The 16,843-nt window shown below is 48.4% G+C and overlaps 1 protein-coding gene across 1 annotated transcript; it reads right to left on the bottom strand.

The window, feature by feature from the left end:
- LOC144259634 (C-type lectin domain family 1 member B-like) lies at nt 1-16,215 on the bottom strand. The gene is made up of 6 exons (XM_077807935.1): nt 16,161-16,215; nt 14,011-14,170; nt 12,194-12,289; nt 2,526-2,624; nt 1,758-1,909; nt 1-326 (listed from the first exon to the last, which is right to left on the bottom strand). Exons 2-6 carry the CDS (start codon nt 14,123-14,125, stop codon nt 144-146), a joined length of 645 nt encoding a protein of 214 aa, XP_077664061.1. The 5' UTR covers nt 14,126-14,170; nt 16,161-16,215; the 3' UTR covers nt 1-143.
- Nucleotides 16,216-16,843: the final 628 nt, after the last annotated feature.

Genomic DNA, 16,843 nt, shown 5'->3' on the forward strand with positions numbered 1-16,843 from the left:
TACATTGGAAAATTTTGAAAAAAATGAAAATTTTTTATGAAAAGCCATTTGTTGCGGGAAAAAATGTTCTAATGACCGGTTCTAACGGTTATCCCCATTTATGGAGGAGGAGCTACCCCGTTCAGAGCCAGTATTGAACTGGATCAGTGCCCTTGAATGGGCACAGGCAGCGAGGAGAGACGTACAGCTGGAAGGAGAAGGCGGGAGCCGTCAGCCCACGTCCAGTTCCCGATGTCGTCGTAGTTCAGCCCTGTCCAGAAATTGAAGCTGAACTGCTGTCCCCGGTACACGGACACGCGTTTGGAGATCTCATTTTTCAAGAACGCCTGCTCCGAACAGCAAAGGACAACAATCAATCCCCGAATAATCGTCTTTTCCCCTTTGAAAGCATCTGGGTGAGAACAGGGGCTGAGTCCCTCTGGAAATCAGGCCAACGATTTAATTGTCTAAACTATGGGTAGAGGTGTCTGACTCTGTAGGCCTCCGTGATTGATAACATTGGCCTAAGTGACCCTCCCAGGGTCACGTACTGAACCAATGGAACAGACCCCAGATTTCCTGGCTCCTAGTTCCTGACTTAACCCCCAAACCATCCTACCCCTCTGTGCTGTTTCCAAACAAGAGTTCCACATAGATTATTCTTGGCAAGGAGGAATAAAAGCAGGAACCAAGGGCCCAAGAACTGCCAAACCAGAGCACAGCGATGGCCTATCTCATGCAGTAGCTCACCGCCATGAGGGGCCACTGCTGGATGCTTCACCACGAGGTAGGAAAAGACCCATAATGCATCTTGCCCACTGTACAATACAGCAGCATGGAGGTCATTCCTCCATGACTCCCCAGTTAGCTGATTTGTTTATGCCCTGAAGCACAGGGATCAATGGCCCTAGCTCTCTTATTCGAGCTCACGTTGTTAAATGCTCTTCTTATTCAGGCAGAAATTGGATCCCTTCCTAAATCTCTCTAAATTATTTGCCTCAGTATCCTGCAGAAGTGAGTTCCATAGATAGTTAGCTTGACTTTTTCACTTGCTTGCTAATTCACAAAGTTCAGTCATTTGCAATGGGTCTGCCAGTCACTAATGCTAACTAATAAGACCTAACTGTTCTTTAAATGCACTTTGTGCTCTTTAAAGGATCTACAATGACAGAAGCAGAAACTGAACTCCGAGGGCAAGCTCCCTTCTCCTCGTGCCCTGCATGATGACTTCTATAGGAGAAGAGGTATTATCTCCCATAGCCTGTTCCATCCTTGGACTCTAACGAGGATGACAACAAGCAGGCCAGTTAACACTCACTGGGAACTCAATGGAAGATGTCACTACGGACTTGGGTCTGGGCTGGAACTGGTGCATTGGAGATGACAGGCCTCATGTCCTAGCCAGTCATCCCCCCCCTTCGCTCCCCCCAGACTGCCACAGATACTTTGTCTATGCTGGCAAGTGAAAGACAAAACTTCTGTCATTCAGAGGTGTTAAAAAAATACCCCCCCCCCGAGAAAGACAAAAGTTTTGCAGACGACAAGTTATGGTGCGAACAGCACGTTGTGGGCAGGAGCGCTCTCCTGGTGACAACACAAATGCTACTCATTGGGGGCGGAAGTTTTCTGTCGGCAGGAGAGCTCTCTCCTGCCGACAAACAGTGGCTACACTGCGTGTTGCCAAAAGCTGAGTAGTGTAAACATAGAGTCAGTGTGTATGCAATTGTCTTATCAGCAACCAATATCAATAAAGAAGAGAAGAGGAGGCGGCTCTGTACCAGCTCCTTCTTTGTGTCTATCTTCACCAGACTGGCCGACATTGCAGTACAAGCATCTAAGCTGTTATGCCAGGATTTCGCATTCTTAGAAAAGGAGTAACAGCTGGCTGCCTGCTGGTCCCAGTCCACCTCACACATGCTGCAGTTGTCCTCTTGAAGAAAAGGAAAAACAGACAGACTTTCAATCCTCGTTCTCCAAGATCATTTTGTTACCGGAGCTCTGCACTGCTGGGTGTGAAGGATGATGGGAAATTCCCCTTGCTCAGAATTCTGAACTGCTGACCCATCCCTGCACACGTCTTCTCACCCTGAGCAGTTCAGCTGGCCCTACTGCCTTTGACCATCAGCTCCTTTCTTCAAGCAATAAGTAGGATGCATAGTAAACTGGTATCATGAGTTCTCATCTCAGTGAGGAGGGTGGGTCAGGAGTGAGGGACAGTTATAGCCCATCTTCTGAGAACAGGAGTTATAGGGAGATGGAGACAAGAATTAGTAGGCACTGAGTTCCCATGGTGATGAACACAGTAAAAGGAAGACAGATCAGATAAAGATCTGGAACAGAGAGAATAAATAAGGATGGAAGGAAAGATAGAGAAGAATATAGGGAGAGAGTGAGAGCTTAGAGAAGGATCCAGGGAGGCGGGGAGGGATCAGAGATAGGTAGGAGTATAGGTAAAGGAGAGATTAGCTGAGGGTGTAAGGGGGAGAGGGAGGAACTGGTGGATGGGTGGAGTTTTTTCCTCAGAGGCTCTAGCTGTAATTCCTTACCCTTGCCAGTTGTCAGCTGCTGCAGAGTGTCCAAGAGGACTATGTTTTCCATTTCAGTGACCTCCAGCTGTTGCTCTGATTTCTGGGACAGCTGGTAAACTTTAAAGACACAAGAAAAATCATAAGACAATGGAGTGCTCAGAGCCAGTGCATTGCTCCAGCACTGATCATCCTGGGGTGTTTTACAGCATGAGATGGACTGTGAGCATGTCGGGGTACAGTACCACCTACTGACTGACATGGAATGTGAGGCATGGGTTTCCTCTTGCTTGCTCCAATTTTACACTAGTCAAATTTCACTGATATCAGAGAAGTCGTTCCTTATTCACCCCAGGGTGAATGAGAGGGAAATCAGCACCACTGTTTTGAAACTGGCTTCTCTACAGAAAATATCAGAGATGGGCGCTCCCTGCATTTTATCGACAAATAATCCAAACAAATGCTTGGAACTTGCATATCGTACATTTCAGATGGGGCTGACAAATGTTAACTCATTACATGACAGATGACAGAGACCTATTTGGCCACCGGATCCATCCCCCCTCCCAGTAACAGAACCATCAATATTTACATTGGGGATATTCCAAATGTACTCAAGGCTGTATGTTTGTAGAGGGAGATCAGCAACATCCCACAACCCAGAGGTCATGGGTCAAATCCTTTTTATGCTTATCTGTACCTAAGCAGGTATTTATACAGCCAGAGTCACCACAGGACCAGAGTGCCTCTACTTATACAGCCCAAAATGCCATTGGCCGTCCTGGCAACAAGGGCGCACTGCTGACTCCTATCCAGCTTCTCGTCCACTGTCGCCCCTAGGTCCTTTTCCGCAGAACTGCCGCCGAGCCATTTCATCCCTAGTCTGTAGCGGTGCATGGGATTCTTCCGTCCTAAGTGCAGGACTCCGCACTTGTCCTTGTTGAACCTCATCAGATTTCTTTTGGCCCAATCCTCTAATTTGTCTAGGGCCCTCTGTATCCTATCCCCACCCTCCAGCGTATCTACCTCTCCTCCCAGTTTAGTGTCATCTGCAAACATGCTGAGGGTGCAATCCACACCATCCTCCAGATCGTTAATGAAGATATTGAACAAAACAGGCCCCAGGACCGACCCTTGGGGCACTCCGCTTGATACCGGCTGCCAACTAGATATGGAGCCATTGATCACTACCTGTTGAGCCTGAAGATCTAGCCAGCTTTCTATGCACCTTATCGTCCATTCATCCAGCCCATACTACTTTAACTTGCTGGCAAGAATACTGTGAGAGACCGAGTCAAAAGCTTTGCTGAAGTCAAGGAATAACACATCAGCTGCTTTCCCCTCATCCACAGAGCCAGTTATCTTGTCGTAGAAGGCAATTAGATTAGTCAGGCATGACTTGCCCTTGGTGAATCCATGCTGACTGTTCCTGATCACTTTCCTCTCCTCTAAGTGCTTCAGAATCGATTCCTTGAGGACCTGTTCCAGGATTTTTCCTGGGACTGAGGTGAGGCTGAGTAGCCTGTAGTTCCCCGGATCCTCCTCCTTTCCTTTTTTAAAGATGGGCACTACATTAGCCTTTTTCCAGTCATCCTCTGGACTTCCCCCAATCGCCATGAGTTTTCAAAGATAATGGCTCTGCAATCACACCAGCCAATTCCCTCAGCACCCTTGGATGCATTGAATCTGGGCCCATGGGCTTGTGCTCATCCAGCTTTTCTAAATAGTCCCAAAACTCTTCTTTCGCCACAGAGGAATGGTCACCTCCTCCCCATGCTGTGCTGCCCAGTGCAGTAGTCTGGGAGCTGACCTTGTTCGTGAAGACAGAGGCAAAAAAAGCATTGAGTACATTAACTTTTTCCACATCCTCTGTCACTAGGTTGCCTCCCCCATTCAGTAAAGGGCCCATACTTTCCTTGACTTTCTTCTTGTTGCTAACATACCTGAAGAAACCCTTCTTGTTACTTTTAACATCTCTTGCTAGCTGCAACTCCAAATGTGATTTGGCCCTCCTGATTTCACTCCTGCATGCTTGAGCAATATTTTTATACTCCTCCCTGGTCACTTGTCCAATCTTCCACTTCTTGTAAGCTTCTTTTTTGTGTTTAAGATCAGCAAGGGTTTCACTGTTAAGCCAAGCTGGTCGCCTGCCATATTTACTATTCTTTCTACGCATCGGGATGGTTTGTTCCTGTAACCTCAATAAGGATTCTTTAAAATACAGCCCGCTCTCCTGGACTCCTTTCCCCCTCATGTTATTCTCCCAGGGAATCCTGCCCATCAGTTCCCTGAGGGAGTCAAAGTCTGCTTTTCTGAAGTCCAGGGTCTATGTTCTGCTGCTCTCCTTTCTTCCTTGTGTCAGGATCCTGAACTCTACAATCTCATTGTCACTGCCTCCCAGGTTCCCATCCACTTTACCTTCCCCTACTAATTCTTCCCGGTTTGTGAGCAGCAGGTCAAGAACAGCTCTGCCCCTACTTGGTTCCTCCAGCACTTGCACCAGGAAATTGTCCCCTATACTTTCAAAAAACTTTCTGGATTGTCTCTGCATGCTGTATTGCTCTCCCAGCAGATATCAGGGTGATTGAAGTCTCCCAGGAGAACCAGGGTCTGCAATCTAGTAACTTCCCTTAGTTGCCGGAAGAAAGCCTCATCCACCTCATCCCCCTGGTACGGTGGTCTATAGCAGACTCCCACCACGACATCACACTTGTTGCTCACACTTCTAAACTTAATCCAGAGACTCTCACGTTTTTCTGCAGTTTCATACCGGAGCTCTGAGCAGTCATACTGCTCTCTTACATACAATGCAACTCCCCCACCTTTTCTGCCCTGCCTGTCCTTCCTGAACAGTTTATATCCATCCATGACAGTGCTCCAGTCATGTGAGTTATCTCATCGAGTCTCTGTTATTCCAGTCACATCATAATTCCTTGACTGTGCCAGGACTTCCAGTTCTCCCTGCTTGTTTCCCAGGCTTCTTGCATTTGTGTATAGGCACTTAAGATAAATCGCTGATCATCCCTCCTTCTCAGTATGAGACAGGAGCCCTCCCCTCTCGTGCTCTCCTGCTCGTGCTTCCTCCCGGTACCCACTTCCCCACTTAACTCAGGGCTTTGGTCTCCTTCCCCCATCCATCACCATGGTATCTAGGCACCTACAGTTACCATTCCAATGACCACGGAAATAACCTCTGACTTCTGATGGTCCAGGAGGAGTTCTGAGCTGGTCTGTAAAACCAGAATCCCCCATTGTGGCACCTTTGGTCTATCCAGAGGGCCCTGATCTACCATGAACCTCACAATACAACAGCTAATGTCCCAGCTCTGATTCCCCATGCGAGGTCCTGAGTGTCTCTCCACCTGCACTTCATTGTGCCTATGACTGTACCTCTGTACTGATTGAGGGGGTCACGATTATACATGTTAAAAGATAGATGTCACTCTGCACCCCATTTATAGCCACGTCTGCAGGTCGGATCAGTCTAGGTGGATGTTTTCCAGGGCAGAACCGTAGGTAGAAGTCTCACTCCAAGAGGCGGGTCTTGTACTGGGCATTAAAATGGCAGGACTCAGGCCTAATCTGATCCCCAGTGCCAATGAAGATATTCTGGCCCTGCCTCCCTTGAGTTTCAGTCTACAGGACAATTAGAGGGCCAGGCCAGAGGGTCAATTCCTTAGAAGCCCTACCCATCTCACCAACTGGAACATAGAGCTAGGACTGATTCCTGGCTTCCAGGTTCACAGACAGGGACATCAGAGGCCACAGAGCTTGCTAGAGCCTGAGGGGCTCATTGGCATGAGGGGTCACAGATGAGGTGGTGAATGTTACTCCCGTGAGGGCCCCACAAACTGTCAGTTCCTCCTATTCTACAGTTCTACAACCTATCCTAAAGGATGACCCAACACTCTCACAAATCTTGGGAGACAGGCCAGTCCTTGCCTACAGACAGCCCCGCAACCTGAAGCAAATACTCACCAACAACCACATACCACACAACAGAACCACTAACCCAGGAACTTATCCTTGCAACAAAGCCCGTTGCCAATTGTGCCCACATATCTATTCAGGGGACACCATCACAGGGCCTAATAACATCAGCCACACTATCAGAGGCTCGTTCACCTGCACATCCACCAATGTGATTTATGCCATCATGTGCCAGCAATGCCCCTCTGCCATGTACATTGGTCAAACTGGACAGTCTCTACGTAAAAGAATAAATGGACACAAATCAGATGTCAAGAATTATAACATTCATAAACCAGTCGGAGAACACTTCAATCTCTCTGGTCACGCAATCACAGACATGAAGGTCGCTATCTTAAAACAAAAAAACTTCAAATCCAGACTCCAGCGAGAAACTGCTGAATTGGAATTCATTTGCAAATTGGATACTATTAATTTAGGCTTAAATAGAGACTGGGAGTGGCTAAGTCATTATGCAAGGTAGCCTATTTCCTCTTGTTTTTTCCTACCCCCCCCCCCGATGTTCTGGTTTAACTTGGATTTAAACTTGGAGAGTGGCCAGTTTGGATGAGCTATTACCAGCAGGAGAGTGAGTTTGTGTGTGTATGGGGGTGGGTTTTTGGAGGGGGGTGAGGGAGTGAGAGAACCTGGATTTGTGCAGGAAATGGCCTAACTTCATTATCATGCACATTGTGTAAAGAGTTGTCACTTTGGATGGGCTATCACCAGCAGGAGAGTGAATTTGTGTGGGGGGGTGGAGGGTGAGAAAACCTGGATTTGTGCTGGAAATGGCTTTTAGATAAGCTATTACCAGCAGGACAGTGGGGTGGGAGGAGGTATTGTTTCATATTCTCTGTGTATATATAGAGTCTGCTGCAGTTTCCACGGTATGCATCTGATGAAGTGAGCTGTAGCTCACGAAAGCTCATGCTCAAATAAATTCGTTAGTCTCTAAGGTGCCACAAGTACTCCTTTTAGTTCCTCCTCTGTTTCTAACTCAGTCCATCGTTCATTGTCACCTGTAAGTGTCCTGCGGGGGGAGGACTGTGCAGCGTACAAGTGACGGGGCTTGAGCCATGTCTCACAAGTAACTGATAAATCCCCAGCCCCATGGAAAGCAGCAGCTGGAAGGTTGAGTAAGAAAGATGGGGCTGAATAATCACTTTACATTACAGATTAACAAGTGAAATGCAAAAAAGACAGTGGTCAAATATTCTGTTCTCTATTTGGGAAAATTCAGATAATATAGTCTGATGATGATGAGTAAATACTTTGCATTCCAACAGTAACTCAGGAGGATGTTAAATAGTAGCTACTAATGTCAGACATTCTAAAATGAGCAGGTCTGGATTACTTGGATCAAATGGGTTTAGAAGAGCAAGCTCTGGACCATTAATGTTGATTCTCAATAAGTCTTGGAATACTGGGCAAGTTCTAGAGAACTGGAAGAAAATGAAGGTTGTGCCAATATTTAAAATGGGTAAATGGGATGATCCGGGTAATTATATTGCCCTGTCAACTTGATGTCAATCCTGGTCAAAATAAAAGAATGGCTGATGGAGGACTGAATAGTTATGGATCAATGTCCTATCAGATAAAGCATAAGATGAGTGTTAGTTGGTGTCTGCTACAGACCAGCAAATCACATTAGGGAGAAGAGGATGACTGGATCCTCACATACCTAACTATAATATGTAGGGGAGAAAAAGCTGTGTGATCACCGGGGACTTCAATTTCAGTGACATGTGTTGGCGGTCTGATGCTAAAACATCACTGGATCAGTACTAAAACATTACTGGATTTCTAAATAATATAGATGACAATTTTCTAAGTAAAAAAGTGTTGCAGCCAACACAGAAGCAGTCTGTATTTGTCTTGACAGATAAAGATGAACTGATCACAGAAATAAAAATTAGTAGTTGATTACACACAAGTGATCATGACCTGATCAAATTTATAATGTGCAAACAGAATAATGTCCAAACCAGTAATATAGATACTTAGTGCTTCAAAAGGGCCAATTTCACAAAACTGAAAATAATTATGAGCCAAATCAGCTGGGAGGAAGAACCTAATAAAAAAATGTGAATGGTAATAGGGAAGTGTTTAAGAACACTTTACTACATGCCCCAAAATCACTATGCCACAATCAGGGAAGAAGGCCATGCTGGTTAAAACACCAGCCTTTTTTAGAGAGGTTATGAAGGCAGCTATAAAAACCTTCAATACATAATAAGCAGAAGAAAAGGGAAGTCAACAATAATGAATATAAATCATAAATTAGGAACTGTAGAAAACTGAAAAGGGAAGCAAAGGGGCACCAGGAGACATCAATGGTCAGCATAATTAAGTACAATAGAACTTTTAAAAATATATTTGTAACAAAAAGTATCCTAACAATGGGATTGGTCTATTACTAGACTGAAATGATAGAATTAATAATGCAGAAAAGGCAGAAGTGTTCAGTAAATATTTCTGTTGTATATTTGGGAAGAAATAGATGTACTCATACCAGATCATGATGATGACACTCCTTCCATTCCAGTGGTAACTCATAAGGATGTTAAATAATAGCTACTAAGACAGACATTTTTAAATCAACTGGCTGAGGAGCAGGCTGGACCATTTATGGTGATTTTCAATAATTCTTCAAACACTGGAAAAGTTCCCAAAGACAGTAAGAGAGCTAATGTTGTGCCAATATTTAAAAAAAGTAAACAGGATGGCCTGCTTAGTTATAGGCCTGTCAGTCTGATATCAATTCCAGGCAGCATAGTGGAGCAGCAGATACGGGACCCCATTAATAAAGTATTAAAGGAGGGTAATATAATTAATGCCAATCAACACAGGTTTATAGAAAACAGATCCTGTCAAATTAATTGGTATCTTTTTGTGATGAGATTACAAGTTTGATTGATAAAGGCAACAGTGTTGACATAATATATTCAGTCTTTTGTAAGGCATTTGACTTGATACTACATGACATTTTCATTAAAAATTAGAATATAAATTTAACATAGGACACATTAAATGGATTAAAAACTGGCTAAAAGATAGGTCTCAGAATGTAACTGTAAACAGAGAATCATCATCAAGCAGGTGTGTTTCTAGTGAGTTCCCGCAGGGATTGGGTTTTGGCCCTACACTATTTAACATTTTCATCAGTGGCCTGGAAGAGAATGGAAAATCACCACTGATAAAGTTTTCAAAAGACAAAAAGACTGGGGGAGCAGTAAATGAATAAGAGGACAGGTCACTGATCCAGTGTTAAGGAAAAGTTAGCACATGTGACTCCATTTTAAGTATTATTCCGGGATTTACGTTTTTCATTCCTGTAATTATTTACTCTTCTTTTTCACTATGACCTTTAAGTTTTCAACCTGTTTTCCAATCTCTCTATCTGTTGCCTGCCCGCTTGGGCCCGATCCTTTTTTTTTTTCTCTGAACTGTCCCTTCCATGAGCACCAGCTTTGTTTCACTACCAAATTAACAAGGAGGGTGGGCTTCTTAACTAGCCCCCAGCCCTCCTGGTCTTTTTTTAAAATATTTTTACTTACAAGGGCTACCCGAGTCCTCCCCACATGAGGCTTGTCACCTGGACAGAAAGCACGGCTAATTGGCAAGCAAGGAGGTGACGGGCATAAGTCAGAAAGCCGAGGGTAAGCCGGAGGAGGGGCAGAAGCAGGCATAGCACAGAGCAGGGCTGGAGACCCCTGAGATGAATAAGAAAAGGAGGAGGAAAGAGGATGTCCTTTTGCATGCACATAAGCCCAGTTGTCCCATACATACCAATAATCCATCTGGGCTGGAGCTTTGTCCTCCAGCCTCCTTTTAAGCACTGTTAATGTATCCCCAGCAAAGGACCCATCCGGTGGCCATTCAACAGATGTTTGAGTTGTTAGTGCTGGCCACTCAACCTTACATAAAATAACAGCTTTTTTTTTTGCCTAACCCATGGGTGCCAGAAATATTCCCCCAATTCTTGAGAATTTCAGCCAAAGGGGTCCCCTTACTTACACTCTGCCCAGAACCTATAACGGGCTACCAAAAGAACACAAAATGTGCCACCTTATCGCCTAAGTGACGGCTCACCCCCCCCCCCTCCTCGGAGTTCTGAAAGGTGAACTCACCCTGTGCCGGCTGGAGCTGTCCGAGAGGAGGAGTGTAGTCTCGCTTGTTGGGGCGAGCCTAGAGTCCCTTCGTGGTCGCCAAAACTGTTACGAATTACACCTTGTAGGACACGCACACAAGTGCTGCGAATTACACCTGGTAGGACACGCACACAAGTGCTACGAATTACACCTGGTAGGACACGCACACAAGTGCTACGAATTACACCTGGTAGGACACGCACACAAGTGCTACGAATTACACCTGGTAGGACACGCACACAAGTGCTACGAATTACACCTGATAGGTCACGCACAGTTCGAATCTAGGCTGAGGCACAGAAACAAAGTCCACAACTGCAGAGTTCCCAAAAGACACTAAGTTTATTACGCTCGAGCGTGGTGCCCCCCTGCTAGCCAGGAGGGGACCCTGAATGCAGATTATACAAAGGTTATATACCTTTTAGCAAAGCATGTTGCCCTCGTGCATCGGAAACCTTAGCCAATAAACAAACCCTTGTCTTATCTACCACCTATCCCTGCTTGGTGCATTCCTCATGCTATACCAGTATGTTAATTACACAGCATGGTCCTAAAGCCATGCATCAGTAACTTTTATTATCAGGATGGGAGGCCTCACATCAAGGCCAAGAGACAGGGAGTTAGAGACTGACAAAAACCAGATACTGGGAGTCAAGGCAGGCTGGAGACAAGGAGGAGGATTTTCACAGGGATTCAATATCTAAGGATTACTCCTCCTGGTGTATGATGTGCTGGCATTTAAACAATGGTGGGCCCCAAACCAAAATGGAGTCACATGTGCTAACTTTTCCTTAACACCAGAGCAAGCTGGATCATTTGGCAAGCTGGACACAAGCAAACAATATGAGTTTTAATATGGCCAAACGTAAGACCCTGACAAAGATTTCAGGGTCATGGTGGACAGTCAGCTGAACATAAGCATCCAGTGTGACACTGTGGCCAAAAGGGGCTAATGTGATTCTCTGATGTATAAACAAGTGAATTCTGAGTAGGACTGGGGAGGTTCTGTTATCTCTGTATTTGGTACTGGTGCGAGTGCTACTGCAATACTGTGCCCAGTTCTGGTGTCCAAAATTCAGAAAGGATTTTGAAAACTGGACAGGGTTCAGGAAATGAGCCAGGAGAATTATTAAAGGATTGGAAAACTTGCATTACACTGTGATAGATTTAAGGAGCTCAGTCTATTTAACTTAAGAAAGACAAGGTTAAAGGGTAACTTGATCACAGTCTATATCTACATGGGGCACAGAAATTTAATACTAGAGGGCTCTTCAATGTAGCAAAGGTATAACAAGACCCAATGTCTAGAAATAGAAGCTAGACAAATTCTGGCTAGAACCTCAGTTTTCCGACAGGGAGGGTAAACCACCATTGGCCCAACTTACCAAGGGCCATGGTGGATTTTCAATCACTGACAATTTTGAAATCAAGATTGGATTTTTTTTCTAAAAGATCTGCTGTAGTTCAAAAATAATTAATTCAGTTACTCCCGTGTTCTACAGGACATCATATCAGATGATCAGAATGGTCCTTTCTGGCTTTATAATCTATGAATTATGAAACACTCACCCTGTTGAGCCATCATGATCACCAGAATCAGCAAGATCAGGCAGATTGGCCCAAGGATGGTGGCAGAGAGCCACCATGGAGATGCACTGGGAGATGCTAACAGGAAGGAAATGGAGAACATGAACATGCACTTCCTTCTGCTTGGGATCCTCAGCTGGGAACCCTCTTCTGGAGTTAGGTGCCTAAGCCAACAGCCTAGTGGTAGGGGCTCCCACCTGGGATGTGGGTGACCCAGATTTAAATTCCTGTTCTGCCTGATTTGGAGCAGATGCTTGAAGCCAGGTGAATGCCCCAAATGCTAGGCTGTTGGCTATTCGGAGGTGAGGCTCTCCCAGTCTTGTATGTTGGAGCTATTCCATGTGGTACAAATCACTAAATATTCATTGGGCCAGGGAAAGTGAGAGACTGACTCTTGGTGGTTTGGGCACTCATTTGGGATGGGGGAGAGTCAGGTTCAGTCCCTGCTCCAATAAATAGTTATTTATTTACACAAATGGAAAGAGATTGTGAGAGCTGCTGCAACTCCCCCCCTGGATAGGCTGGTGTTTAAGGCTCTCACCTGGGATGTGGAAGACCTGGGTTCAAGAGTCTCTCACATCCCAGCCGAGTGCCCTATCCACTGGGCTACTGGGTATTCTGGGACACACACACCTGGCTGTCTTTTGTGCAGGCTCCAAGCCATAGGTATGCACTGAGGGGGATCATGCCCCACTAGTGAGACAGATGGAGGAACATGTAGTTTGAGAATCTTGTTTCAGGGCTCCCAGGGCTTTGGCTTGAGCTAGGGCTCTGAGCAGCTCATTAGCTGTGGGGCAGTGCCATGAGCTAGGCATAAGCAAAGCCAACTACCAGCAGAAACATAGGTACCTAGTAAACTTAAGTACCTACTGGGTTAGGCAGCAGCTGAGCAGTGGTTCTGAGAACATCAGGAGCACCTAAATATTGGACTCAGGTGGCTAAAAAGGTAGTTAGGCCCTAAGCCCCTTTGTGAACCTGGCCTTTCTTCTCTGTGCCTCAGCTCCCTGTCTGTAAAATGGGGATAACGATACTGCCTTTCTCCCACGTCTATTTAAGCACTTCAGATCAGAGACTCTCTCCCACTGTGTTCATACAGCAGCAGCACAGTGGGGCCCTGAGCTTGGGTAGGCCTCTAGGAGCTACGTTAATAATAACGACCTTGTCCTACACAACTAAGTTAAACAGGTTGGCAGCCAAGGTGCCCTCTTTTCATGGTCTTCCAGCACCCAGCTACCTGCTTCTTGGATGGCGCAGGGAATCCTTGTGTGCTGTGTCCTAGCTGTCCAGGTAAGGCAGCCTGCAGTCATGGAACCCAGCAAAATGGGGGTGACTTCCTGACAGAAACCTTTCCTGATCTCCCCAGACAGGGGCACCCCCATGCTATCCTCCAGCAGAAATCCTCCTTGATCACATCTCCAGGCAGCCTCCCTGCCAATTCTGGCCCTGGTCAGTGGATTAAGGAGGCAGATAGGATGCAGTGTCAACAGGAGCATAGGTCCTAGAGATCAGGGTGGGCCAGGCAGGAGTGGGGCTGGGAAGGCTGTGGGGAATCGCTCTGCAGTGAAAGAGGCAGAGGAGCTTTAGGGATCACCCCATTTCCTTTATCACGATAGAACCTCTTTCTGTTATTCTTCACCATTGTCACATGAGAAGAGGGAGGCGTTTGGCAGGTAGGGTCTGGCAAGGCTGGGCACAGACCAGGGAGGGGGTCAGGGCACCCGTCTCAGGGGCGAAGGGGGAGAAAGGAGGCTGAGTGGTTGGGTCACCCTTCCCCTTGCTGTGGGAGGAGACCCCTGCACCTGCAATGACAGCAGCTGGTCCGGCTTGCGCGTTGGCTGTCCCTTCATCCTTGGACTCGTAGATGACATTTATGTCAGATGGAGTGCCCTTCACCTTCCTTTGCTGCACAGGCATGGGGGCCTGCAGGTGAGAGAACTCACCAACAGGAGAGGGTCTCACCTCAAGAGATCAAAAGTCATGCGTCAGACCCTCAAGAATCATGAAACTGGCCCAAGAAATCATGTTTTCTTAAAAAAAAATCAAATAGTGTTTTTTAGTCTGTTTCTATTCCTTTGCCAATGTATGCGACAATTTCAGGTTGAAAAGTCAACCTTTAATGCATTCAGAAATGCACGCCTCTCTTTGCCTGATCGGATGGAGACCCCGCTTAGCATCCCTCACCTCTATGTCAGGGGAACTGCCATCCATTTCCTATTGCTGTCTTCGACCCGGCACCAGCACTCAAGGATCTCAATCTATTTAGCTTAACCAGGAGAAGGTTAAGGATTGACTTGATCACAGTCTATAAACTACCTCCACAGGGGAAAAGTATTTACTAATGGGCTTTTCAATCAAGCAGACAAAGGCATAACATGATCTGATGGTTCGAAGTTGAAGCTAGAGAAATTCAGACTGGAAATAAGGGGTAAATTTTTAACAGTGGGAGTAAGTAACCATTGGAATAATTTATCAAGGGTTGTGCGGGATTCTCCATCACTGATGATTTTTAAATCAAGATTGGACGTTTTTCTCAAATATCTGCTCTAGGAATTATTGTAGGGCAGTTCTATGGCCTGTACTATACAGGGGTCAGACTAGACAATCACAGTGGTCCCTTCTGGCCTTGCAATCTATTAATCTAATGTACCAGCCACTGCCCCAGGGCTTTTCCTCTGACTGGGTCCCACATCACCACTTTCTCAACTTCCCTCTCCCCTGCCTCTTGCTGCCCCGGGACCCTCTCTCTGCTCCAGGACATATATGAAGGCAGGGCTGGTCTGCATCCTCAGCCCTAAGGTTCCTGCCCAGCTCTATCCGTGGACCCAGCCCTGACATTTGGGAGATCCAGCCTCTTGCACCATCACGGCAGTTCCTGCTGCAGGCGCCCAAATCCAGTGACTTGCGATCCATCCGTGAGAATGGTGACACTGCAACACGGCCTTTCCCTGGCTGCTCCGTGGGGACTCCCCTACCCCACAACCACCCCAGGCTGGGGGAACTGTTATCTGATCCCTCCATCTCCCACCCCAACTTTGTCCTTTGCACCTCCTCTGCTGCCCTCCCATCCCCCCTAACCCTTGTACCCCCCCTCAGCCTCCCTCCTACCCCCACATCCCCTGCCCCCTCCCTCCGCCTCCCTCCTACCCCCACATCCCCTGCCCCCTCCCTCTGCCTCCCTCCTACCCCCACATCCCCTGACCCCTCCCTCTGCCTCCCTCCTACCCCCACATCCCCTGCCCCCTCCCTCTGCCTCCCTCCTACCCCCACATCCTGTCTCCCTCCCTCCTACCCCCACATCCCTGCCCACTCCCTCCGCCTCCCTCCTACCCCACATCCCCTGCCCCCTCCCTCCGTCTCCCTCCTACCCCCACATCCCCGCCCCCTCCCTTAGCCTCCCTCCTACCCCCACATCCCCTGCCCCCTCCCTCCTACCCCCACATCCCCTGCCCCCTCCCTCAGCCTCCCTCCTATCCCCACATCCCCTGCCCCCTCCCTCCGCCTCCCTCCTACTCCCACATCCCCTGCCCACTCCCTCCGCCTCCCTCCTACCCCACATCCCCTGCCCACTCCCTCCGCCTTCCTCCTACCCCCACATCCCCTGCCCCCTCCCTCAGCCTCCCTCCTACCCCCACATCCCCTGTCCCCCTCCCTCCGCCTCCCTCCTACCCCCACATCCCCTGTCCCCCTCCCTCCGCCTCCCTCCTACCCCCACATCCCCTGTCCCCCTCCCTCAGCCTCCCTCCTACCCCCACATCCCCTGCCCCCTCCCTCCGCCTCCCTCCTACCCCCACATCCCCTGCCCCCTCCCTCAGCCTCCCTCCTACCCCCACATCCCCTGCCCCCTCCCTCCGCCTCCCTCCTACTCCCACATCCCCTGACCCCTCCCTCCGCCTCCCTCCTACCCCCACATCCCCTGCCCCCCTCCTACCCCTTCACTCTTCCCATCCACCTTTCCCAGGGTCTCTCTCTGAAGCGCCTCGCAGCCGAGTCCTGCGCCCACTCCCAGTCCGGCCCCCCGACCCACGCAGGGGAGGCCATCTTGGCTGTGGGCACGGCTTCTACCTCATGGAAAACAAGGGGAGATGGCGGCCATCTTTGCTTAGGGCAGCTCCACGGGCCCCCTGCCGCCGGCCCAGAGGGAAATGGCGGCCGCCGTGCTGGCTTCAGCCCCATGGACAGCAATGGGAGGTGGCAGCCATTTTGAATCAGGGGAAATGAGGAAGTTTTCCTCCTGTGTTCATCCAACATATTAACCCCCCCCCCCCAGGGCGCTAGAGGGGCAACAGGACCAGGAGAGGTGGCAATACGGGGTTCCCGCCTCCATGGCCCTGGCGCCATGGGACACCCCTGGCGCCACCCCCTGGCAGCCCCCAGCTGCGGGCTCACAGCCTGGCAGTGCCCCATGGCCATCGGGAGGCCGGCAGAGGGGCGCTCGCTGCCGTGGGCTATGGCAGCACACGCCCAGGCGGCCCCGGGGCTGTTCGGCGGGTGGAGCCAGCTGCCTTGAGCTCAGCCATGTGGCTGGGCCCTCTGCGTTCAGCACCCGAGGGCCAGGGGGGTCCCCCCATCGAGGACTAGGGTGTGTGGATGGAGCCAAGGGGGATCCTGCCCCAGCCAGCCAGCCAGGCGCAG

The sequence above is a fragment of the Eretmochelys imbricata genome, chromosome 1 (assembly GCF_965152235.1).
Source record: "Eretmochelys imbricata isolate rEreImb1 chromosome 1, rEreImb1.hap1, whole genome shotgun sequence".
Classification (NCBI taxonomy): domain Eukaryota; kingdom Metazoa; phylum Chordata; order Testudines; family Cheloniidae; genus Eretmochelys; species Eretmochelys imbricata.

Bases quoted from the DNA above. Each gene is read 5' to 3' on its own strand.
- LOC144259634 (XM_077807935.1), bottom strand. From the start codon at position 14,125: ATGCCTGTGCAGCAAAGGAAGGTGAAGGGCACTCCATCTGACATAAAT. The intron at 2,625-12,193 runs GTGAGTGTTTCA...GTGTCTTTAAAG, and splicing joins GATCATGATGGCTCAACAGG to TTTACCAGCTGTCCCAGAAA. The intron at 1,910-2,525 runs GTAAGGAATTAC...CTTTTCTTCAAG, and splicing joins GCAGCTGACAACTGGCAAGG to AGGACAACTGCAGCATGTGT.